A 24,950-nucleotide genomic window follows, 5' to 3' on the forward strand; every position below is an offset into this window, starting at 1 on the left:
CTTCCCTTTTGAAGGCGCTGGCGCTGAGCGCTGGACGCCACCACTTTCCATTCTTTCCGGCTGTGTTTGATCCCGCCTCGTTCGTTCATTCGTTCGGGGGTACTTCGATACTATCTTCGTTAGTGGTGCAGGACGCTGCTGCTGTTTATTTCTGCTCAAACGGTGTGGGCATCTTCAAATCTTCTCTCAAGTCTTCGAATCGACCAGAGCCGATCGACGAAAAGGAGAGACAACAACAGTGCAAAGATGCAGACTCGAGCGGCTCAGGTACTTTTGCTCATATCTTCGATGATCTTGGCCATCATTATCCTCATTGCCTCGTCAAAATATGGGGCGTGGTCGCATGAAATGGTTCCCGGTGCAGGGAATTGGCTGTACGTTTTTTTCTTCTCTCTCCGCTGGTTGATGTTTCCCTTCCAATACTCTTTAAAAATCACCTCGATTTCTTGGTCAAATAATCAGAGGTGATGGGGAAAAAGAAAAGCCAATGACAAGTCAGGATTAAAAAAAAAAAAGGGTTCAATTACTGACCAAAAATTGCTACCAGACCTCTAGTCTTCTACGTCGGAACCATTCCTTTCTTCTCCCTACTTTATACAGTTTCTCATCTGGCAGCCTTTCAATTCAATGGCCTGCCTTCGCCGCCATATCCCTACTACAACAGCCGCGGCGGAGCATCGTCTCCAAAATCTGCCAGCCCTCAGCACTACGACGCCAACTACACGGTCACAACGACATTTTTCATCCTCTGCGTCTCGATTCTCCACACGCTCATGTGGTTTGCACAGTGTGTGCTCTGCACATCCTGCGAGCTCGCGCCCATCCTCGCGGGCCACCAGGGCCGCGTTCCCAAGTGGTGTCCACAGTCGCGGTTCCGCGACACGGGAAAGCCGGGCCTCGCAGACATGCTGGGGACGCTCGCGACGGTCAAGGATTTTTTGCAGTGGGCCATGTTTGTGCTGGCGGCGGGGCTGATTGAGTGCGCGCGGAGGGAGTGGATGCGCGCAGAGCACGTGCGTGGCCAGCAGGTGCGCATGATGGGCGCCGGGATCGATTTCGGCGGGCCCGGCCAGGCCGTCGGCGACGTCGACTTCTCCAGAAGGCCTGGCGGAGCAGGAGCGGCGGTGGAACTGAGCACCATCTCCGGCCCGCGCCTCGTCTTCCGCGCCGAGGAGGAGGAAGCAGCCCGGATGAGGGAGGAGGAAGAGACCCGGCGCAAGCGCCTGCGCGAGGAGGAGGAGCGCAAGAAGCTCTGGGCAGGCGGCAACGGGCCGCTTCCTCGCCAGCCCACGGGGCCCGGCGCGCCGGGCAACAAGGACAATTACTACGGCAATGGATTGAAGAGGAGCGGCACCCTGAACCATATGTATGAGTCGAGGGTGTGATTTGTATCGAGGACGATATGGAAAAAGAAAAGAGCATATATTTCTCCCTTCCGCCCCCTTTTCTCCCCCCTCCCCCCTTCCTTTTCTTGTGGTTCGCAACTGGACGGGACTGGACTGGGACTGGGTATTTGTCCTGGTGGAGGAAGAGGTGAAGATAAGGATGAGGATGAGGATAGACGGTGTGCCGTTTGCGGTAGGTAGTCTGTACCTTGGAGGAGGGAGAAAGAGCCCCAACCGGAAGCAGAAAGGAGTTCACATACGTACCTCGTCATTGGACATTGTTCGTTCAGAGGCGTCGTAGTGGCAGTGGTAATGGCAGTGGCACTGGTACACATCCGTTGGTCCATACTTGTCTGTTTGTGTATCTGTACCTGATACATGAATTATCCTCCGCTCCTTGTATCTTCTCGTCTTTTCTTCCTCTCTTCGTCTCTTCTCCGCTCGTTTTCTCGTCTCCTTCCCCTTGCCCTGGTGGGCCCTTTATTCAGTGGGCCCTTTTGGCGACTCGCAGGGGCAGCGGCCGACTGGATATAGACCCGGCCAATTCGATTATATTACTCCGATCCAGCCCATTACGCTGGAATTTGTAGTGGGTTCCTTTCCCAATATCATATCATCTCAACTCCGATCGGGTCTGCGCGGCTCTCGGTCTCCTGCTGCTCTCCTTGCACACACACCCATACACACACTCCTCTCTCTCGCGTCGAGGCCGTGGATAACTCGTGTTTAATAATAACAAGTTGATTAATATCTGAAGAAGTCTTGCGAAGATAGTATCTCATCTCTAGATGAGGCCATCCGACAGATGGACAAGCAGTCGAGACTTTGCCCGAGAAAACATCCGCAATCGGTTTTGTCAACCTTCAAGCTTCTGTCTCTGGTGTTTGAGGTGGAGTGCTGATCGTGAGCTTAGGAACTGTTTGTCGCATTAGCAGGTCTGTCAACAGGTATAACAAAATGTGGGAGTCTTACTGCTCATCCCATACCCCTCTGTCCTCCCTTCTGGGTCTCGATTATCGATCTCGACCTTGATCGCGACGTTCAAGCCTCCACTCAGCGGTGGCCCTACTGCCTCTGAACTAACACCATCTGCGGCTGGATGTGTCGTTCCCGCCCCCTCCTCACCTAAGTGTAAATATCCGTGTCCGTCAGCCGCATCTTTGTTTGTGTGAGGACGAGATTTGCCTGTCTTGCCTGTCGAATTTACCACACTTGATGTCGACTGCGGATTGGCAGAGCCATTCAGAGTACCATTTGCTGGCTGTGGGTCCTCGTCGTCAGAAATCTCCGTGATACACGCATAGTTTCTGCTCGGCATAGTACATTGATTCCAGTCCGCGCTCTTCATCACCCCCCCTGGTTGTTTGTTGAACATCTTGAGAAGCGTCTCATCAGTATTCCCATCCCTCAGATGGTGGATTTTATTCCTCCGCGCTAATAAGTTTGCCACAGCGCGGGGAGGTGGTTTATTAGTGATGGCGCTGGAGATGATGTTCGCCATGTATCGTGGATCGTGGATCGGGTCCAGATGATCTGCAGGAGTCGAATAGAAGCGACCTAACGCTGCGAGGTGCACATCTCCTCCCAGGATAGTGATGCGGACGGAGAAATTGGCTGACAGTTTTTGCAGCCGAAGAACCAACTCGCGGCGTTCGGTCTTGTGGTGCCGTGCCGTATAGTGGTCGTCCAGATCGTCCAAGAGATCAACAGAACCGTCGAATGAATTGAAGAAGCCGCCGGCAAAGCCAAACCTCTTATTCAGTAAGCGAACGGGGGCTATCAAAGGCGACGTCAGAATATTTTCCAGCCACGCCAGTCGCGGATATGCGACTGGGACACCAAGGAGGAGAATCAAGTGCTTTATTTCTCCATGCGCAGCCCTGAACTCCTTCTCTAGTCTTTCAAAGATCAAATCGTATGTGTCGGGATAATTGACTTGCTTCCTCGTCCGTTCCGTTCTCGCGTCAATACCACAGAAAGCAATGTGGCGACCCAGGCGCATGTACAGGTTTCTCGACCGTTCCTCGACGTACGGACCGGGCCGCTTACCAACAATCCAACTGGGGTCATCTGCGGTCCTCTTGTACACAAACGTGTTTTTCAGTTGGCGCGGATCAGCCCCTGCCGTGCCATTGGCATCAGCACCCATGGTCTTCGGCGCGTCGGTGGTGAAAGTCGAAACGGGCGGGGCGGTGTGGTGCTGGAATAAACAATAATACTTGAAGCTGACGCCACCGAGGCCACGAAACACGGCACATCTCATGAAATGGTCGGTATAGGAACCGAATCCGTCAATGATATCGTGATCGTCCCAGATATTGATTTGAGGAATCTGAGAATTGGCCGAGGCAAAGGGTTCTGTGGAGTACCATCGTATATAGTTCTCAAAGTAATACTTGTCGCATCGATCCCTCAGATCTCCGTCGAACAGGTATTCTCGTCTCTTTCTGGGGTTGGCGATGGATGTCCACTCCTTTAATGGGCCCTTGACCCGGATCGAATCGTTGTAAATCTGGTCGCCTCCGCCGATCATGACATGGAATGGGCGTTGCTCGTGAGTCCGCAGGACGTCATGCCACAGCGCAGGCCCTGGAGAATTTTTATGTCAGCGTATTTGGCTATCCTCTTTCGAATGTCAATGAAAACACCCACCGGACCAGAAATCCTCATCCGTTCCGACCGAAAACCCATTGCACGAGTGGAACATGATGCGCATTGACTGCGTGGCAGAAGGAACCACAAACTGCCTCGACAGCTCTTCACTGACACGGGTGAGAAATTGCATGTTTGCTATTGAGTATTGCCATTTTGCTTCCGCCTCAACCAGGGGGATCTTGAGAGTGAACCTCCAAAATGTCTTGTCCGGATCAGAATAGAGCTTCAATCCTTGCACCAACTGCGACGGCGGAGCCTTGAGATTTGCGCCAGAATCCCACGCCCCGAGGGCCTTTAGTTCCAGGTTGGGAGTATTTAGATTGGGTTTCGTGACGAGGAGGACGGAGCCGTGCCAGAAGATATTCGAGGGGCCTTCATCACTCATACGCTGGTAGTTGAGTAGAGGACCACATAGGACTTCGAATCCAGAGCTGGAGTTTGTGATTTCTGGGCCAGTTCCGTAACCTTCCTGCGACTCGACGACGCGCGCGTGCTGATCCTGGTCCGTGTTCCCATCTGCCTGGCCTAATATTTCCTGTCAGTGGACCATATAAGCACCGATAGGCTGACTGAGGGTGAGTATTGCCAAGCTCACCTTCCATTGAATACCGTGGTTTACGATCCAGCTCCTACAAATTGTTGCGATGGGCGAGTCGGCAGCTCACCAAAGGGTATTTCAGTAGGTGCGTTGCGTTGCGCTCTTTGAAGACCGTCAGAAGCGCGACGAGAAGCAGTTAATCGGAGCGACACCCACGGAGTTAAATGTAGTAGTAATACAAGGTAGAAAGAAGTTTGCGGCGTAGGGGAACCAAAAAGGAGCAGAGGAATGTGTAGCTAACACAACTCCAGCAAAGGACGGATCAAGATGGCAGGATTCACAAGAACACAGGCAGCTGATTGCAGCTCATGGGGCCAAAGATGCTGGCGATGCAATCTGATGCTGTCGTGTCCGTCCTCGTGGTTTCGCAGCGCAGTCGATCGGTCCAGGTTGTGAGAGGCTGGTGAGACGCATTGTGTACTTCGTGCTGCGTTGCTGCCATGTATGATGACGCCAAGGGTTCGCGCCTCAGCCGGAGTGGGCATGGGCCCCTTAGGCGTGGGCTTCTGCCCCGGGCCGATTGGAGAAACAGGCCGACTAGGCGTCACTGGGGGCCCGCTAGGCGTGTCACTAATCAGCCACAGACAATCCAAGCAATCACCCACAGCGGCCCTTGCGGGCCTTTGTTTTTCTTGGGAACTGCTCCAGCTGGCTCCCGCTCCCCCCTTTCTTAGGTGCCTACTTACTCGGCCTGGTGCGGCCAACTACCACCAACTACCACCCCAAGGCTTTCAGATGGATCTCAGGTACCCAATCTTTTCTAGAACTTCTCCGGGCCTCATGTCAATCAAATATTACTCCGTACCTCATCCCGAGTGCAATGTCCATAATACTCCGGGCTTTTACAGCACCATCCAGCACCATCCAGCACCATCCAGCACCATTTTCTCCAACTCATTGTTACTGCCTTGGCTTCCTACGGATGGGCTCGACGACTCATTCTCTCTCCAAACTTGAAATTCTGGGCTCCTTAGCTGGCATCCATCGCATAAGGCTCGCCTCTCATTTGCTCAAGCCACTTTGATAGACATCAGCCACAATGCTTAACTTCCATCCTTAATGCGCGCCGGTCGCTTCATTATTACAATCCTTAGCTTGGCGCCCAGCTTGAATACGTACTGCAATCGAGACTTTCGCTCTGGGCTTCTGCGCGCAGCTTGCCAGCAACCATAACCCCCGAACCCATTTCAATGCCTCCGACTGATGCTATGTACCGAGTATGAGTTGTGATACTCCCAGACCTGCCATGTAAATCGACTCCCGTTGCGCCGCTGCTAATGTTTTGTGCATCAAACCACTTATTCGTATGCATGACTCTTCAATCGTTGATGTGACCCTCGCCCATCCCGCTTTATTCCTTGTCGTCCTTGGGTTGAGGATCGCCAATCCCACTGTCATAAATCGCGAACAGCGTGTCGCTCTCAGGCAAGCATGGACTGTCGTAGATCTTGCAGATCCGAGTCTCGCCCCGACCCTTCTTCAGGCTTAGTCTGGTAGTGCTTGCATGAGCAATGATGTTGCCGCCGATCGGTTTCTTCGGGTCTGGGTTGAACATGGCGCTGGGCCCGCCGTCCACTTGTGCAACCACTTGGTTGGTGATGAGCACCGCGATGCCGAACTCATCAGCCAATCTCTGCAGAGTCCGCAGGAATTTGGCCATGTGTGATTGCCGTGATGAGAGTTCGCCTCTGCCATTGTAATCGGTTCGATATAACGAAGTTGCTGAATCAACGATGAGCAACGAAAACCGAGTTTCGCACATCATCTGAGAAGCTTGCTGGAGAAGTTGCAGCTGGTGTTCCGAATTGTATGCCCGAGCATAGGCGACGTTGTCCAGGACCTCTTCGCCTTCAAGACCGTATCGCTGTGCTACTGATAGCAGCCGAACAGGGCGAAAGGTGCCTTCGGTATCGATGTACAAACACTTTCCCTCTCCACCTCCCATATCAAAAGGCAATTGACATGTAACCGCCATTGTGTGACAGATCTGACTCTTGCCGGTGCGGAACTCGCCGAAAATCTCCGTGATAGAACCCGTCTCAATGCCGCCGCCTAGTAGCCTGTCGAGGTTCTTCGAGCCAGTGGTTATCGAGATGAGATCGCTTCTTCGGGCATGCATCTCGGTGGCGGTGGTGAAGCCCATGGGCACAAGTTTCATCGCTGCTAGAGATCAGCTTCAGTCACAGGGAAGGTGATTGGTATCCAAACCTTCATTCAACAGTTTTGACGCCTTTGCTTCTGATATACCCTTGATCTGTTCCAACTGTCTGCGCGGTCTGTATGGAATGGTTAGATTACGCACAGTTGAGGCCAATTGAGGTACTGACGTGTACGCAATGGACTCGACCGTATGGTAGCCTCCCTCTGTGACCAACTTGATGTCTCTTTCAGTCAAACCCGCAACGCCCTAGGAAAACTTCAGTCTTCCAAACTGGGCATATGAAGACTAGCGTAGAAGCTCACCGCCAACTGAGAAATGGGAATGGGTGCTCCAGGACCTCCAGGCATGTCCTCGTAGTCATCTTGGGGGGTGTCGTTATTTTCGATTTGTGTCATTATGGGCTAAACTGTAGTGAGATGGTGAGCCGAAGGTGCAAGATGCAACAAAGAAGGCGAGGTAGCCAAATAGCAACTGCGCGTTGCCGTGGGGGAAAACACTCCAGATGCGTCTGATTGGTTGACTAAGCACATGTTAGTCAACCCTCTCGGTGCGCTCCGGATGAATGTTTTCCTGACGCGTGACTTCACGTGACAACCTCAGCCGAATGACCATGGATTTGGCTCTATGGAATACTCGGTACTTGTCCCCTTTTTTCCTGCCGTCCTTCAGTTATTCATGCTGGTCGATACACGATGAAAGACTGAGAACATCTTTGATTTGTATCGAAAACTCCCGTGCCAATGTTCACCCCTCCCCCCAATCCAGAAAGAGTCCTCATCATCCTAGTTCGATAGTTGCCTTTGTGCCGTCAGCTAATTTCCCTCATTTGCCTGTCGATGTTCCATGCGTCCCACGCTTGAGAGTAATTGTACATTCCTCGCCTTCCGTTCGTTGCCCTCACATTATGTGATTTTTCAGCCTTTCCAGCCTTCCCAGCCCACCAGGTAAGTGGTGATGTCCTTCCGAATTTCCTCTGCTAAAGAATCTGTCGTCACCCACAAATTGCTTTTCGAGTCCCCGAGTCCCAGGTCGCAAACCTACTTCCGTATTTCACAATCCCCTTTCTGTCCGTTGCGCCGTAAAGAAAATGTGCTCCCTGACGTCGATCCAATCATTCTATCCATCTGGTAACATAACCCATGAAGTCTGGGTCTTCGAGCAATCGGGCCATGTCTGCTTCTACTAGCTGTATGACGGCTTCGAGGTAGTCCTTTCGGTCGTCGTACGGCAAGATGATGCATGAGCCAGGATCCTTACTCCAAGGCTTCCGCACCCAGTCTGGCCTCCCGAGGTCCATCTCAAACGTCGACTCATAGACATTCAGTTTCATCCAGCTCGTGATGTACATATCCGCACCATTGGTTCGGTCCATATTACTGGCTTGCAAATCTCGGACGTCAATTCTCGGATTGGGATAGGTTGCCAAAGCGATGGCTTGTCGAATATAAGGCTCGTCAACGCCATTGACGGCCTTGCGGACAGCCAATGCTGTCTCGGTCATACAAGGGGCACTGCTGTCCGCTAAATGGCAAAGATGCATTTGCACCGAGGCGAAGTCGACCGCGGCTCCGAAGTAGGACTCTGACAGCGGCTTCTTCAATTTCTTGCGGATATCGACTGGAATGAGAAGCTTCGAAGTTGTCACCCCCGGCACAGAAGGGATTCTGGCCTTTGTCATCCCGTGCCAGATCAAGGCCAGTAATGCATCATGCCGTGTCATGAAGGCGCCATCGGCGTGAGCCTCCAGAGCTTGTTTCAGGTCGTCCAGCTTGGTCGAAGGAAAGGCAAACACGCACCCACGACCCCGAGGTTTAAGTAATTCATGCTCTGTAGGTACTGCCTGGGCCGTTTTGTATTTCAGCTGTCTGTTAGTGATCTGATTTGCAAAAGGATAGGACAACTCTCTTCTGACAATGCTCTTGCGAGTAGCGAACGCGTCCAGTCTCATTGACAGACTTGGGACGTCGTGACCGCGAGTATCCAGGTGACGGTCAAAAGTGAAGTCATCGTTCAGCACACTGCCTGAAGCGAGCAAACCGAAGCCTGTGCCATCAGAGATGCAATGATGAAGGTAGACGGAAACGATGAGACCTCCTTCCACAACATTTGCCTGAACTCTGAAAACAGGGGCCCGGTGCTCATCAGCAGATTCCCCCAATGCAGAAACAAGCTCGGGCTTGATGACACTGGGCGGTAGACCTCGTTCGCAGATTTCGTCATAGGTATACGGGAACTCTTCGCGAGTGAACTGACGCATACTGACATTGGGATACTCAAGGAAATCCGTATCGGAAAATCGGATCTCCACTGCACCCACGCGATTTCCCGGATTATCCACTGCTACCACATAGCCACTCAGATATGGCTTCGCGTCCACAACCTTCCGAACGAAGTGATTCAACTTCTCCACCGCCTCAGGGAGCACTTCTGGCGTTGGTACGCGATATGCGAAACAGATACGAATGTACGATCGAGGCATGCAATGCTCGATGCTAGACAACTGAATGACGTGGTCTGAACCTGGGTGGTCATAGGGCTCGAGGGCTGCATCAACTCCTGGGCTGATAGATCGAGCGATGCCGTTGGGGGTAATGGCTGATCCATTCGTATGAAGGTCGTCGGATGGGTCAAGATCTGTGTTGTTCTCGGATGGGTTGGAGGTTGCGGCTGAAGATGGAAACGGACTGTCCGGACTGGAGCCGTTCGCGAAGTCTGACATTGTGTCGTTTGTGAAGGGATCGGGTTCTTGATTGGAATCAGCCATGATGGTGCTAGTTCTTGAGAATGATGATTACCGGGGCAGGCTCGCCTTGGGAAAACAGGACTGAGGTTGACCGACAAGGGGTTCTTGTTGCTTATGGGGTTTCGCCAGGCTGGTCTGATGGCATTATGCTGGAGAACGAGCATGGCTGGAGGGTCTTTATATGGGGCCCTCGAAGCGTCACTGCCTCAAGGTGAGTGAATACCGTAGCGGAAGGCAAAAACCAGGCGAGTCGCTCGAGACAGGAGCAGTCACCATCCAACAGTGAATTGAGAGAGATATATATATATATATACCTGATGGTGATGGTGAAAAGTGAAATGTCTCTGTGCTAAACAAACAGGTTGTGAAAGCACCCCGTTCACGACAAGCTCCAGACAGGTCAAGTTCAGATGAATTTCAGGTGAAGTCGGGAAGGACAGAGCTTTCCACTGGTAGCCGCCCTGTTAATATAAACAGAAAGCAAACCTGTTCAGTCGGTCAGAGTGGTGGACAGGCCAATCAGATGCAGGCAGGCTGTTGGTTGCGCAAACGTAAGACTCCAACCCCAGAGTGACAGAAAGGCTCATTCAACGGCCATACTGCAATTGACTAGCCCAGCCGGAGAGAAACAGAGACGAAGGGAACTAAATAGACGAAGACATCCTAGAAGAACCAGAGCAGAGGTAAGAGGATAGTCCGGTGTAGATGAAGGATGAGGAATTGGTTGCCTTTCTGCGCAAAGGCCCGGATGCTCTGTGATCGCGGTGGGGAATGGGATGGTTAAACTTACGTGCCCGCTTTGCGCCTCTGCACCTCGACCCATGTGGCCTTGTCTATTTCTTTCCCCTAATTATCGGGCTAGCGTTTCCCGTTTGAGAGAGGTGCGTGATGTCTGAGCTCGCCAGAGGGCGGGACTGGAAACTCCCTGGGCAGACGGACCTTGACGAGACCGCATTGACGAAGGCAGGCAAAGAAATAGACAGCCAAGCCGGGCATGAATCTGGATATCTCAAATGCGGTGGACTAGTTAGCAAGCCTGCAAGGCGAGCGATTGACAGAGATGAGCGACAGCTCGGGCAAGGGCAGGGCGTCGGTCCCCTGGCGCTGTGTCACCTCGCCACTCTGCCGACGCGAAGGCAGTCAGCCTCGCTCGTCAATGCCCGTTGGCCTTTGAGGAGTCATCCCAGGGTCCACCGATGCAGTCGATACGGTTTGGAACGCATTATTGATGCATCGAATGCGGCGAGTGGGCTCGCGCCGGCGCTCCCAACCCGTCCAGGAGCAGTAAGGAAGCAGGGGCAGAGGAAAAGGACGACCACACGACTCGAGAGGTGCAGCACGATCTTGGGTCAGCTGAGCGACACAGGCGGTGGAGGTCCGGCTTGCAGATCGGCGGCGCGGTGCTGGTGCAGGCACGGAGAAGGGAGGTGCGTGTGAGCAGTCGCTCGAAGGCCAGGACGAACAGGCGAAGCGGCCAATGGTGGAGGGCAGCAGGCCGCAAGCGAGCCGTCTGCTTGACATCGAGCACTAACTGCTGCATGCATGATGAAAAGGGTGTGTGGATTTTGTGGGAGGAGAAGAGACGAGTCGTGTTGGATAAGAACAAGATAGCAACAGTAGTGGTCAGAGAGTGGGATAGTCGCGGCCGGGGTCTCAGAGGGCATGGGCCATGCCATGGGGCAGATGGTTCAGGATTACCCGCCCTAGCTGTGCACGGAAAGGCTCATCGTTGACCGTTTGTCACATTTCCCAGACGAGTGATTCTGTGATGAGCGACATGGTAAAATGATATATTAGCCGAGAATAGCAGCGCGGCAGCCTGTTTCCGCAAGACCTCGGGAGTTCGAAGCTGCAATTATTGTCGAAGGGAGTTTTCTGATAACGCGGCGGTCAGAGGGGCCAAAGAGGAACAGGAGAGGGGGAGTTTGAGATTTCGAAAGAACGGGTTTGAGCCCATGGACCCAGTGAGACAAGCCCCAAAAGGTTCTTTCGTCAACGATGTTCAGGCATCGAGGGTGGTTCAAGTTCGGTTGCACCGCCTAACTCAGGCAAGACTAGCGCCGTCCAAAAGATTTCATGCCCAAGGAAGAGCACATGGGGAGCAGGGGAGAAGGGGAGTGCGGAACGCGAAGGTCTTGACGGGCTGCCGGGCACCTCGCCCCAACAACCAGTGCTCTGGCTTCTTTGACGGGGTACCCAGTAAGGACGGGGGGCCCGCTCTCAGAGCACAGGGTTGCAGGGAGGGCAGTGACCACCTTCCCAAAGCCAGTTTCCCAACCCCCATGCTCTAAACGAACGGCAAGCTTGTGTTAATATTGTTTTGCGCTGGTCCATTGAGCATGTTGCAAACTGTCCAGGATTGGACGTGTGGTGGGCATTCAAAGCTGGGGGGCTGTTTGCACCGTTCGACGGGGAAGCTGGATTCCCCGGAAGGGGGAGCCTGCAGTTCCGCGTTTCCAGGGTGGTTTTCTCTGACCAGGGGCCTTGCTAGCCGTCCTAGGGTTTCTTAGGCCTGAGGCTAGTGGGCTAAAAAGTCCTCAAGCCAAGCCTGGTGAATCTGTCCCGCATGGCACCCATAAGGCACAATTCCGACTCTTGGTGCGTGTGGGTGTGAGTCTGTCCCTTCTTTTTCGATTTGACTCTCTTGTACAATTTCAACATGAAGAAGGAAAGCCTGCTGATTTCTCAAAGCGATCGCCTGCTTTTGGAGGGTTGCAATCTCTGACCAAGCCGTCCCCCCTGCGAGTCGACGCCGAAAGCGGGACGCACGGCTGCTGGAGGGTGGAAGAATCCCCCTGTGGTGTTGTGGATCCCCACAAATGACAGATGGCGCAAATCCTCGGGGATGGTGCTTTGCTGTCCTGCCAGGTGGACCAGATCAGATGCCATAGCACGGAGTAGGCCGTTCAAGTTTTTATAAAACTCACAGCCTGTTTGGAAACATTTCCTGAATTTGATGGGGTCGACTTCAGGGTCGAGAACCTTTCGGCATTGAGCCATTGTGCGCCGACCTCGCACGCAGAAGCGAAAAGTGCTATTCGAGGGCTCTGCCCAGTTTTCCTCCCGCTGGAGAGACCTTCCAGCCATGCTGTAGAGCCTGGGTGCTGTGGCTGGCAACACCAGTGTGTCATAAGTAATACTGCTTTTTGATCGTCTGTCGACTGTGCCGGCCCACTTGTCCAGACCAGTGACCATGTCATCCTTCGGTGGCGCTGTGTTGCAGTTTCTACTACGTACATGCAAGCAAGTCCTATTGAAACGGAAAGAATGAGTTTCCTGGCATAAGACGCAAACCCGCGCAGCTTAGGTGACTGGGATGTAGGCCCGTCCTCGCCAATAGTTTGTCGGGGTCCGTTCACCGCTCTGATGATGGCACTCGCATACTCGAGATTTTTTTCATGACCACTTTGGGAGGGAAACGCCCGGAAGGCAATTAACGGAAGTCTCAGACAGGCGGTCATGGGTAAGCGATGGCTTTCGGATGACCGCCTTGAACTGCCCCGAAGGTGACCTGTGCCCGTGGAGAATGCCGGCCAGGCTTGAAAGCATTTCGGCGCCCGCACTCCCAAGACTCTGGTGTGGTTGGATCAAGAGTCAATGACGAGGATATCGGCATGGAGAGAGACGAATCAACGCCACCAGATAATGCTTTGTGGTATGAGGTACGGAGACGGAATCCGAAGTTGCGAAGAGGTCTGAACAGCCATTAAGCTTCAAGGTCGACAAAGGTTCCGTCCACCCACGCGGAGCGAGACCTACTTTGTAAGGACGACTTGGGACGACTTATCCGCTCTCTGCCCCCTCGCAAGTCTCCCCAAATCGCAGGAACCAGCACTGCTGCCACGGGTGGGAGGGCGGATGGAGGGGGCATTGTGGCGTCCTCCCCAGTACCTAAAATGGTTGCTTCTGGACCGTGTGGCGGTGCCTAGCTTGGTGTGGATAAAGTCGATCTGGAGAATTTAGGCGCTATGTCCACCACTCGTTGCCTCCGATTGAACTTGTACCACCCGTGCTCGCCGTGTCGCTGACCTCGTGAACAGGCCCCTTTTGTAACAATGAGACTTGCTTCTCATCTATCACTGCTTCGACCTGAGGTGCATGCAGGGGAGAGCTATCGTCGGCGCCTTGCTTGGCTTATCTGCAATTCAAGCCGTCCAGCTGTCTCAGCCGCGCGTACTCGCATAGGAGCGATTCAACCTTATCCATGCTTGTTAAATTGACGAAGTCGCATGTGGAGTCCGTCTGATGCCGGCAAGGCAACCAGACCACGGTGGGTGCAAAAACTATCCAGCTGTCTTGTGCTATTACCGTACAATGCTCTTCCTCGGTGGAGAGGCTTCGCGACCCTCCCTGGAGGTGCCGGATGAGGAGAGCTGAATACGAGGCCGGGAGCAATGTGTGCAAAAACGAAAGCCCTCCATGCATGGTTAGCGTTGACCTCCCAAGGTCTTATTTCTGCCGCCAGCTGCCCGGGTAGGAGAATGACCGTCCAGAACGGGAAGGCGCCCATACACGATCACCAACATCAGGTTTCCATGTCCTTTTTGTGCTTTCGCCCGGGCACGCCTGCAGCTATTCGAAATCACACAGTCCAATGCAACCCCTGGAGCATCGCAGTTGCAGTCGATGACTTTGATCACGGAGGGCATTGGATGAATCTCTCCAGATTTGACCGTCCGTATGTAGCAGCATCTTGGCACTGGCAATCTTGCCACAGCGACTCAGGCATCTGGTTGCAACAATAGCCAACTGGGGCAGGTCACACTCATTGTGGGTTCTGAACGCCCGTGCCGGGGACGCGGAGAGCGGATCAACAGCCTCGGGCACGGGCTCAAGCGTGTGTGCCAGGGTGAATAATGGTAAGAGTAAGCGAGGCAAAGTCTGGAGAGTTCTTTGGATCTCGGGAATCCCATCCGTCGCGGAAGGAGTGAAGCATTGCTCCGTGCAGATTTTGGTTGGCGGCACCTGTGCAGCACCTGGGGATATGGCAGAAGCAACGACAAGAAGGATTCCTCTCACCACACTCTGTTAGCAATGAGAACTGATCCGAAGAAGCGGCAGGGCGTGGGAGTGCGACCAGTAGAAGCGCAGGAGATCGGATCATGCATTAGGCGGGTTGGATGCTGCAGATGGTGCATTGTGTGGTGCAGACGCCGCAGACGGTGAAGAGCAGCAGACATTGAGAGAAAGCCAACTGGGAAGGTGTGACGACGGCCATTTCCACAAATTCCACCTGCCGAGCTGCCTGCGCCAACTGCGCCAACTGCGCCGCCTGCGCTAGTTGGGCACATACTGCCACTTGTGCTCTTGCAACAACCTTGCACACCTCGTATATTGATTTTCTCCTGCCGTGTCGGTCAAGCTCAAGTCAATGCTCTGGCCTCCTCTCCAGGTTTCCCGCTCGCTCACTACGAACTTGATCTGCACCAGCAAAAGCATCCTCACGAGTCACCATGTCCTCTCTGGTCCCACCTCCCTCTTGACCCGTGCCGCGGTGTAGATGTCAGGTTGCCATCTTCCTCCCCCACCGGGCTGGCTGCGCAGCCATACCGATGATCGCTCAAACATGAATCGACCTCGAGATCGAGAATGAACCTCACCCTCACCCTCACCCATCGACATGTCTTGTCCGCCGCCATTGCAGCCTTCATCGCTTGGGGTCTTGCAGTCCGCGCCCTTCCCGTCCTGCGCTTCCTAGGATACGCTTTTTCGTTGGGCTCCCTTCTCACTCTCGTGAGCCTGCTGGCAGCAACATTGGGGGTCTCTAGATCGCGCGCTACATACCAGACGCTGGCCTCGCCTCCGAATTCCTCCCCTGCCTTCCTTCTCCCCGGGAAGTGGGACTCCGAAGTTTCAGTCCTGCAAGTCTCTCAACAATACCAACCCCTCCAACTCTATGACCAATCCTTTGTCGTCTCCCAAGCCCTCGATACTTTGATTGGTCTTGCCCTCCGCGACTTCGTTTCCTCCTGGTACCAGAACATCTCCAAGAGCCCGGTTTTTGTCAATGAGGTGGACAGGAATATTCGCGCTGCATTGGTGGAGATCAAAGACCGGATCCTCGGCGAGGACATGGTCAATGTCATCGTGTCCAAGATTGTGCCCTTGATCACTGCACATCTACGCGACTTTGATCAGGCTGAACGAGCTGTCCGAGGCCGCAGCTTGAATCGCAATGTCACCGAATCGGAGGAGCTGGAATTGGCCATTGCAGCCAAATACAAGGAGGGTAAGCTGCATCCTGCTGCTGCCCTTGCCTTCTCGGACACAAAGACGGTCCAGCAAGACCACCTCCGAAAAACCCTGGTTCGCATCCTGCCGGATCTTCTATCTTCCAGCATGATGGGGAGTCGCGCCACCCTCGTGCTCGTGAAGGAAATTGTCGCTGGCGCCGTTTTGTTTCCAATCATGCAGTTGCTTTCTGATCCGGACACGTGGAATCAGATCATCGAAGCCTACGGACGCACCGCTTTACAAGATCGAAAGACAGTCCGCCGAATGAGGGAGGCGCTGGACCAGCACGCATCTCCAGTCCCGAGAAGCAAGACCGGCCAAGAGTTGCCCCGTTTAGCACCCAACGACAGCGAACGTGCCTTTGAGCGATTTGTTAGAGCCATTCGCAAAACCAAGAACCTGTCGGATGCTCGGCGGTTTCGAAGCTCCGTCGCCAGCCAGATTCAGCGCGAGAGCCTGGTCGAAGGTCAAGATCCTGTCTATCTGCGGAGGCTGGAAATGGCCAAACGCGTACTGGACCAAAAGATAGCGAAGCTCACTCAGACTGGGCCCGTCCCGCACGCAGCAACACCGCAGCTTGACTCGCGGCCCACTCCAGCTTCGAAGCCCCGTGAGTGGACCATGGTGGAGATCATGCATACCGCCTCGGGGCTGTCGTATTTCATGGAGTATATGGATCGTCAGAATCGTATGTCTCTGGTCCAGTTTTGGGTGGTCGTGGACGGCTTCCGAAGTCCCCTCGAGGACGATTTTGGGGATGAGGTGAACCCAGGTATCCAACAAACTTGGACCGATGCAGATCGTATGGACATCGCTCAAATTAGCGAAAAGTACATGGTGAAGGAAGAATTGAAAATCCCACAGGAGTCCAAGGACGCTATCAAAGCATTCTTGGCCGCTGGACGGAAAGCGTCCCCTCAACAATATCGAGCTGCGAGAACTGCAATTCTGGCGGCTCAGTCTGCCGTCTTGGAAGAATTAGAAACTCGGCACCTCCCGAATTTTCGAAAATCCGATCTTTACTACAAATTTCTAGCTTCTGCCGAAGCAGCCGCAGCACGCCCTCGGTTGCAGAGTACAGGAAACCTCGCTGAGGGGAACGGGCAGGTTGGAGCCGACGCTACCAAATCCCTGTCCCAGGCTCCTCCCATGACCCGAACCAGTTCACAACTTGTTACACGGAACAAAGATCTTAGGCGGGCTGCGGTGTCTTCGTCAGATGTTCGAAGCTTGGCCTCTTCAAAGTTGTTTGACGATGGAGATTTTGCCAAACGATCTGGGGGATCAACGCCACTGTTCGACGATGGTTATGACACTGATCCATTGGCACATTCCACCCACAGCCTCGGACACGAGTCCTTGAATGGTGATTCCATAGATCAGCGCCAGGTCATTGAGAACATGGAGGCAGCCATGAACAACATCATGACAGATAGCCCGATGGACGAGACCATGGGCTACGACGACGACACACTGTTTGGCTCCCCCGTGTCAGCGTCCAAGTCTTCGAAGAACATCGAGTCGCCGCGCAGCTCTCTCGACATTCCCAGTGCCGAACAGGCAAACAGACCCAAACCCAGCCTGGCAACGTTGGGGCTTGTCAACACTTCGTCTCGTATCGGCGTGTTTACGGACAATGACCTTTTTCCTGACGAAGAAAAGTTCATTGAAGATGAATATGTCGACAATGACGAAAGCAAAGTTGATCATGTAGATGAAGACGAGATTCATGAAGCTGCGCCAGGAGATCTCGGCCTTGCGGAGGCGATTACAGCTCTTAATAATGATATAGAACGCCTGGTGGCCCAGGAATCGGTGGTGGACACATTGACTCGCAAGGCTGAGCTAACAAATAATGTCGCGGAGCTGCGAATTCTGAACAAATCCAAGTCGAGTCTCCAGAGGGAAATTCGCCGGAAGGAACTTCAGCGTCAGCAGTATATTGTCCAAGAAAGCGACAACAGTTTGTATGGTCGATCCAGTATCTCTATCAAGTCTGTTGTCGTGGGGAAAGAAGACGATGGGCGAGAATTTGCCTTGTACGTTATTGAAGTTCAGAGGCAGGCTGGTGACCAAATGCCGGCCGCAATGTGGGCGATTCCTCGACGATATTCTGAATTCCATGAATTACATCAACGACTACGACGCAGATACCCTTCAACGAGGAATCTCGAGTTTCCCAGGAGGAGGGTTGTAATGAAACTTCAAAAACAATTTCTCCAGAACCGGCGTCTCGCGCTCGAGCATTATTTGCAACAACTGCTCCAGATGCCAGACGTATGTCGAAGCAGAGAGTTACGCTCCTTCCTCTCGCAATCGAGCATCAAGTCGCAGCAGGACACGAGTAAGGAGTCCAATGCACAGGATATCGTGACCCGGATTTACAATTCTGTCACCGAGGGCATGGATGAGTTCCTGGGAAATGTGTCGGTCCTGGATCAACTGTCTGTGGCGGGGCAGAATCTGATCTCGGCTGCTACGAACCAGTTGGGAATGAATCAGGCAGATATTGTTCCTCTGGAGCCTGGTCCGGTGGCCGAGGCTGAGGCCGAGTTGGCGGCTTTTGAGGACAAAGAACTGGAACCCTTTGTGAAGCCAATTTGTGACATTTTCCTGGAAACGTTTGAGCTGAATCGAGGAAACAATTGGCTACGTGGTCGCGCCGTGATTGTGGTCCTCCACCAACTGCTCGGAGGAACCATTGAACGCAAGATTCGCGAAATATTCACGGGTTTGGTGCAAGAGGAGCCACTCCTCAAGTACGTTGACATGATCAAGGAGACCATGTGGCCCGGCGGTGGTAAGATGAGAGAGGCAAAACCACGATCAGCTGCGGAGAAGAAGAAGTCGAAGTCGGAGGCAGCACTTATGTTGGCCACGCTGATCCCTGACCTAGCTGGCAATGTGGTGGGAAGGGCCAACGCGCAAGCTGCTGCCAGAAGAATCACGGCCACCATGAACAACGCGCGACTGAATCAACACCTTGTCTTTACGATTCTGGACGAGATCGTCGGAGTGCTGTTTGATCCTTCAAAGAAAGCGGGGTTCACCTGATATTGGATCTGGTTAGAGCGTTGGAGCTTGAGCGAACACGGACTGTATTATTTTCTTGTATGCGAGGGTCTGGGCCGTTGACACGAGCCTCAAATGGGGTCTGTACATAGAGATAGATAAAAGGCGTGCTACACGTCTCGACGTATTGCGTTTGACTGCCATGATGCAACATGAACATCAGTGACGAGATGTGCGACGAGCACTCGTGAGTTGGACTTGTAAACATACCTCATACATGCATACATATCTAGGCACGTGCCTATGTGGATATTATCTCTCATCTATTTTATCTATATACATACCTAGCTCCCGATCTACGAAGCTCCCGATCTAGCCTTGTCAAATTAAAACACCAAGCCCCGGATCCCTTCCAGACCCCTCTTGAGCGCCTCGGCGAGGATGAGGCGGGTTTTCTGCAAGCCGTGCTTCCTGACGAAGACGATGCTCCAAAGCAGGCCGACGAGACCAAAAACCCGCAGGGCGCGCGCGGCGGCCAGCTTAGCGGTCCCTTTGGGCGTGTACTTGAGGTCCCAGTGGCGCCAGACGGGGAACATGCAGCGGATGGTGAAGTCGACCTGTGTGCGCGGGTAGACGGTGGCGTTCCAGTTGGAGGCGGCGTCGGTGTACCAGTTCCTGCAGCCGCCGGACATGAAGACGCTCTTTTGGAGTTCGCGCTGTAGGTCGGCGGTCCATTTGCGCTCGGCGCTCTCTTTCACCTCCGCCGTTTCGACGTCACCCTTGAGGATAGGCCCGATGAACTTCAGCGCATAGTTGACCATGTTCTCGCTCGCCAGGATCACTGAGCTGTGGCCCGTCGCCGTGTTGGGGCCGAAGATCATGAAGAAGTTGGGAAACCCGTCCATCGCGGTGCCCAGGTATGCTTGTGCGCCGCCCCGTTCGTCCCACGTCTTGTACAGAGACCGGCCGTTGCGGCCCGTGACGTCCAAGGGGTGGAGCCACTGGTTTGTCTCGTAGCCGTTGGCCATGATGATCACGTCCGCTGGCACCGTGCGCTGTTCGGTCGGTGCCTTGGAATCGGTCTTGGACATGGGCGGGTACAGTCGACCCGGTCCCAGAGTCACCGAGCGTGGCTGGATGGACGTTAAAGGAAGCGTGGTGATTTCGACGTTCGGCAGGGATAGGGATTGATACCACCCTTCGTCCACGACTCGTCTCTTGCAAAATACTTCGTAGTCCGGCGTCATGATCTCGTGATACTCCTCCGGGACGGTCTTGTGGAGGTATGCCAGGAGCTCTGCGGCCTTCTTCTTCCGTCTCTGCCTGGCGGCTTCGCTGGGCGTGAACAGTTCGACGAATTCAAGCTCGCTCATGGCGAACATCAACTTGCGCAGTCCGTTTTGGAAGCCCGGGACATGCGTGGACAGGAGGGGGATCCATTTCTTCCAAAACTCTTTGGCAGCGGGAGGAAGGAATTGCACTGCCCAGGGGGGTGAGCGCATCAGCTGAGTGATGTGTTTGGCGCCGTATTCGGGCTTGACGAGTTGAGGCACGACTTGCCCCGCCGAACAGCCGGTGCCGATGACAATCACGTCTTTGCCCCTGACATCCAGGTCGGGTTTCCAGCGCGCCGTGTGGACGATTTCGCCCTCGAAGGTGTCAATGCCGGGGACTTCGAGGGGTGGTTTCGGCTCGACCAGGCCGCCAACCGCGCTGCAGACGACCTTTGCACGGACAATCTCTGTGCGCAAGACCGTCTTTGAGTTTGGTCCGTTCTCTTTCTCCAGCGCCTCCCTTTCACGGGTCGACAAGTCGCCTATGCCCGGCGCGAGGTGGTCGAGCAGGACTTCCCACTCCTCGACGTCGTCCAGCCAACGCAATCCCCTGACCGACGTGTCGAATTGGATCTTGTCCAGGATCTCGAACTTCTCGCACACGTCGTAGAGGTATTGGATGATCTCGGGTCCGGAAGGCAACAGCGATGTCCAGTGGGGATTCTGGGCGAAGGAAAACGAGTACATGATGGCCGGGCTGTTTTTGCGCGCCTCATGTCAGAATTGGATAGATCTTTTGGGAGGGGGAGACAAACATACACGTCGCAAGCAATGCCAGGATACTGGTTGGTATGCCATGTCCCCCCCAGCGCAGACCTGCGCTCAAAGATGCGGAACTGATCGAACCCGAGCCCCTGTCGTAGCCTGCAGCCCATTGCAATGCCAGACTCGCCGGCCCCGATGATGAGGACGGGGTAGAATGTGTATCCAGACTTGTTGGCAGGGCCGCCATGGCGAATGCGGTCGACGCGGGCCGTCATGTTGCAGGACAATAGAATAGTTCAGATAGGACGCAGGAGGAGGATCCAGAGAGAAGACGTAGAGAAATCGAAAGAATGGCCCAAAAGGAAGCCGTCACTCACTCACTGCTCAGCAGGACACCAAGGAGGGGTGAGGTGCGAGTGGTGAGTGGTGAGTGGTGAGTGGTGGGTGGTGTAGGTGAGAGAGGATGAGATGCACTACTATAATATGTAATTAGATATTACTACCAAGTACAGCGCTGCGAGGGGTTCATCCACTGTCAGGCAGCCAACCCAATACCTCGTATATATCGCATCTCGCGCCATCTAACGCCGAACGACCTACGCCGAGCAGCTCTGATTAGTGGCTTGCTGGGTCCACGCAATACATAGGTAGGTCTTGGTTGGTACGAGGTACGTATTCCGTCCTACTGCGTATATCCAACCCACATCCTTGACCACACGAGCCACAATACGAAGGGCGATTCGAAGCCCGAAAAGAGAGGGACAACAGATGCCATGTCGCGCCCTTGGGACAAGGGGCTTCTCAGCTCTTAGACGACACAAACCTTTACCAACTTCCCTCATAGGGCTTCATCGTCGATCCGGGACTTCCACCAAAGGCATTCAGGAGGTACCTATCCTGCCCTCGTGGGACTCAACCGTGTTTGAACAGGCCTACAGGCAGAATCTCCCTGCTCGCCTCCCTCGCTCAAGGGAGCATCTTCCCGCCGCGTGCGCGAAATGGTTCGTCCACGACGATGACCCGGGCTTTGATCTTTTCAGCAACGATGATGGGAGGACGATCAACGTCCCTCGCTCGTCTGAACTGCGCGCTTCATTCTGGTCCGAGCATGAATCTACCTTTGTGCCATTGGAGATAACAACCACTAGAGGTGCTTCGACTTCTCCTTCTGCTCTTCATCATCTTGCTGGAACTCGTATCAGCAGCACTCTGGGCCAGAGCGAGGAGAGATTCGAGCGCATCGAAGCCCCCTTGAAGATCCTGATCGCATATCTCTCCAAGTCAACAACAACAGGAACCTCTGCCGACTCTTCCCAAGTGGCCAAGGAGGATGTGTCAATCTACCTCGCGCAATGCGATCTCCTCTCTCTCCCGGCTTCAATGCAGGCCGATGTGTTTGTTCCCGCACTTCTCCACCCTTCTTCCACTTCCTCTTCCCGCAGCGCCATAAAAGGCGACATCTACACATCCTCTCTCTGGCTGGGCCGCCCCCCGACATACACGCCGCTGCACCGCGACCCGAATCCGAACCTATTCATCCAGCTCGCCGGCCAAAAGACCATCCGCCTCTTACCTCCGGACATCGGCGACGCATTGTTTCACGACGTCGTCACCACCACAACTTCGTCTCCAACCATGTCTCCTTCGTCCCCAACTCCGTTCTCAACAACCATCAGAGGCGAAGAGATGATGTACGGACCGCAGAAAGCCGCGCTCCACGACGCCATCTGGAATCCGTCGAGCATCTACAGCGGCCTTGTCCGGACCCATGGCTTGCAGACGACGTTAGGACTCGGCGATGCACTCTTCACGCCCAAGGGGTGGTGGCATAGTGTCAAGGGGGTGGGGGGAGGCGTAACGGCGAGTGTGAATTGGTGGTTCCGCTGAACCTTGAGAGATCCCGAGCACCCATTGACCCCAAGACTGTCAGTCAGTCGGGGAACCCTGTTGTCCGCTCGTTTGGGAGGTGATTATGTGGCCAGTTCCATGGTCTCGCCTGGACCAGGAGAAATCGTTCGGTAGGGAAAAGCTGCGGCTACTAGGCTCAGCCGGGTAGCGCCCAGACCAAAAGCAATATTTACGTACAGATTCACCTTGCCCTTCCTTTTCTTCCCAATAGTACATGTATTGCACTGTCAACGCCCGGCCCGAAAAGGTGAACCGTCCGTACCGAAGCCCAAATAGCAATCCCCCGCTACGGCTAAGACCGTGGGGCTGCTGATGCGGTAGCACCGTTCGAGAGCAGATCTCGCGCCACGGCATCGAAAAATTACTCTCTGCGCCGATCCTCGCCAGCCGCCTTCCATGGCAGACAAGAATGCCATGATCAATGAAATCTTACCTTGGAGCAGACTCCACGAGGCGCGGCCGGACGACCTTGCCTATTTTATATCGGGGAACGTCGAGGACGGCAAATCCGCACCGTTGGCACTTCTATCTTGAAGAAGGCAAAGACATTCTAGTGTCCGCTCAAGGTTAATGGTCTGCTTCAAAAGGTCCTGAAACACTAGAGAGACCGGCTTGGTGTAGTCGATTGGGGGGGAAGCCCTCGCTATCATCCGGTTCGGGCGGCATAGTACTCGACCCTAGTCCAGGAGGGTTGGAAGAAGGCCTTGGTGGTGATCAGTTTCATTGCGGCAGCTTGCGCTCTGAAGGGACCCGTGAGATTCTCATCGGTTGCCTTGCTTTTGCCATCGCGAGAACCACTGAAGTTCCGCGACATGTATTGGAAGAGGAAGTCGTCTTCGTCGGTCGGTGTGCCCAACCACGCCACCACCATATGGGCCTTGGCAAAATTGAGGAACATTATTCTGAGCTGCTTAGCTTTCTCCTCGGGGTTTGCTTGGTCGATACAGCAGGCATCCGTCCATAGGTATCGAACTTCATGTGGTTGCCGAAGATAACGGAGAGCATCGCACAGTATCTCTGATACTGGGAAGCGTATTCCGTTGCAAATTACCGAACGTGTGAATGGCGGATAGCCCCACGAGTATGAAAGTGCGTGGTATTGAACGATCTCGTCCTCATCGCATCACTCAACACCCAGGTGGGCTATGAGGTCGGATTCCAGTAGCTCACAGGTCACTGGCGAGCCCAACTCTTCGTCGGGGTGAATTCTCAGAATGCGTGTCCCATTGGCGAAGGGGACGGTAAAGCCGCTTGCGTGTATCTAGTGGAACGCTGCGACAGTCGGACTCGACAACAGTCGCATCTGGAGGACCAGGAGAGGGTGGCTTGGTCAAAGTCTCTTCCATCATGGCCAAAGGCTCAGATGCAAGTTGGTGCGGCTGCGATGCAGAGCTCAAGGCTGCTGCTTTCGGTTGATTGGCTGTTCTATTCTCGACTAAGGGGAACATCGCGACCCTCACACAGTCTTGTATAGACTAAGAGGGAGAAGAATGTAAGTAGCTCACGAACGATGCTGGGGTGGAAGGTAAAAAGTCGGTGACACTGGGAGAAGACACGGCAAGATGGATACGGATGGGGCGCTCCCTGTATACAACCTCAGCCTCGCGCACACACCACGCGTGCCTGGTCTAAACACCATCTCATGGACCCACCACAGAATTGTCTGTTACCTTTATATTTTTATTGCGCTCAATTCCTGTCACACAAAGACCCCCTACCACGACTAGGGCGAATACCGAGGCCGATCGATTCCTCCTCCACACCCAGTCCAGGCCCTGTCAGGTCGAACTAACACCGGGTTAGCAGGCATCAGGGCTTCGACTCGAACCTCCTCCTCCACCTCCATAATCTAGGTCCTGTCAGGTCGAACTAGCAATAACGGGTTAGCAGGCAGCAGGACCCCGATTCGACTTCAACTGTATAGAATTTCGTAGTATAACCGGCCGAGAAAAACCAACCCCCAAAGGGGTGAGTTTCGCTTATCACAGACCAGAGGTTGACTGTTCTGTGTTAAGTTTTTGCCATTTTTGAGTGTTGTTTTTTTGGATTTTGGATTTTGGATTTTTGTGGGTGAGATCGTGGGAAGGAAAACAGTGTCAAGAACTGACGCCAAGGAGGAGGAGGAAGAGGAAGAGGAAGAGGAAGAGGAAGAGGAAGAGGAAGAGGAAGAGGAAGAGGAAGAGGAAGAGGAAGAGGAAGAGGAAGAGGAAGAGGA

At 53.9% G+C, this 24,950-nt stretch overlaps 8 protein-coding genes across 8 annotated transcripts; 3 read left to right on the top strand and 5 right to left on the bottom strand.

Moving 5' to 3' along the window:
• Positions 1–328: 328 nt before the first annotated feature.
• On the top strand, positions 329–1,385 carry A1O5_08654 (uncharacterized protein; the record flags this gene model as incomplete). The annotated part of the gene is made up of 2 exons (XM_007749235.1): positions 329–374; positions 556–1,385. 2 exons carry the CDS (start codon positions 329–331, stop codon positions 1,383–1,385), a joined length of 876 nt encoding a protein of 291 aa, XP_007747425.1.
• An 863-nt stretch (positions 1,386–2,248) lies between these two features.
• A1O5_08655 (uncharacterized protein) lies at positions 2,249–4,642 on the bottom strand (the record flags this gene model as incomplete). Its single annotated transcript, XM_007749236.1, has 4 exons — positions 2,249–2,301; positions 2,358–3,974; positions 4,038–4,565; positions 4,636–4,642. The coding sequence occupies 4 exons, from the start codon at positions 4,640–4,642 to the stop codon at positions 2,249–2,251; spliced, it is 2,205 nt and encodes a 734-aa protein (XP_007747426.1).
• A 1,347-nt stretch (positions 4,643–5,989) lies between these two features.
• A1O5_08656 (DNA repair protein rhp51) lies at positions 5,990–7,194 on the bottom strand (the record flags this gene model as incomplete). The annotated part of the gene is made up of 4 exons (XM_007749237.1): positions 5,990–6,798; positions 6,847–6,914; positions 6,966–7,045; positions 7,102–7,194. The coding sequence occupies 4 exons, from the start codon at positions 7,192–7,194 to the stop codon at positions 5,990–5,992; spliced, it is 1,050 nt and encodes a 349-aa protein (XP_007747427.1).
• Positions 7,195–7,910: 716 nt separating this feature from the next.
• On the bottom strand, positions 7,911–9,563 carry A1O5_08657 (uncharacterized protein; the record flags this gene model as incomplete). Its single annotated transcript, XM_007749238.1, has 1 exon — positions 7,911–9,563. The coding sequence occupies one exon, from the start codon at positions 9,561–9,563 to the stop codon at positions 7,911–7,913; it is 1,653 nt and encodes a 550-aa protein (XP_007747428.1).
• Positions 9,564–15,131: 5,568 nt separating this feature from the next.
• On the top strand, positions 15,132–18,830 carry A1O5_08658 (uncharacterized protein; the record flags this gene model as incomplete). Its single annotated transcript, XM_007749239.1, has 1 exon — positions 15,132–18,830. The coding sequence occupies one exon, from the start codon at positions 15,132–15,134 to the stop codon at positions 18,828–18,830; it is 3,699 nt and encodes a 1,232-aa protein (XP_007747429.1).
• Positions 18,831–19,174: 344 nt separating this feature from the next.
• On the bottom strand, positions 19,175–21,102 carry A1O5_08659 (uncharacterized protein; the record flags this gene model as incomplete). Its single annotated transcript, XM_007749240.1, has 2 exons — positions 19,175–20,819; positions 20,882–21,102. 2 exons carry the CDS (start codon positions 21,100–21,102, stop codon positions 19,175–19,177), a joined length of 1,866 nt encoding a protein of 621 aa, XP_007747430.1.
• A 493-nt stretch (positions 21,103–21,595) lies between these two features.
• Positions 21,596–22,714, top strand: A1O5_08660 (uncharacterized protein; the record flags this gene model as incomplete). The annotated part of the gene is made up of 1 exon (XM_007749241.1): positions 21,596–22,714. The coding sequence occupies one exon, from the start codon at positions 21,596–21,598 to the stop codon at positions 22,712–22,714; it is 1,119 nt and encodes a 372-aa protein (XP_007747431.1).
• A 667-nt stretch (positions 22,715–23,381) lies between these two features.
• A1O5_08661 (uncharacterized protein) lies at positions 23,382–23,633 on the bottom strand (the record flags this gene model as incomplete). The annotated part of the gene is made up of 1 exon (XM_007749242.1): positions 23,382–23,633. One exon carries the CDS (start codon positions 23,631–23,633, stop codon positions 23,382–23,384), a length of 252 nt encoding a protein of 83 aa, XP_007747432.1.
• Positions 23,634–24,950: the final 1,317 nt, after the last annotated feature.

This window comes from Cladophialophora psammophila (genome assembly GCF_000585535.1).
Source record: "Cladophialophora psammophila CBS 110553 chromosome Unknown aczJe-supercont1.14, whole genome shotgun sequence".
Classification (NCBI taxonomy): Eukaryota; Fungi; Ascomycota; class Eurotiomycetes; order Chaetothyriales; family Herpotrichiellaceae; genus Cladophialophora; species Cladophialophora psammophila.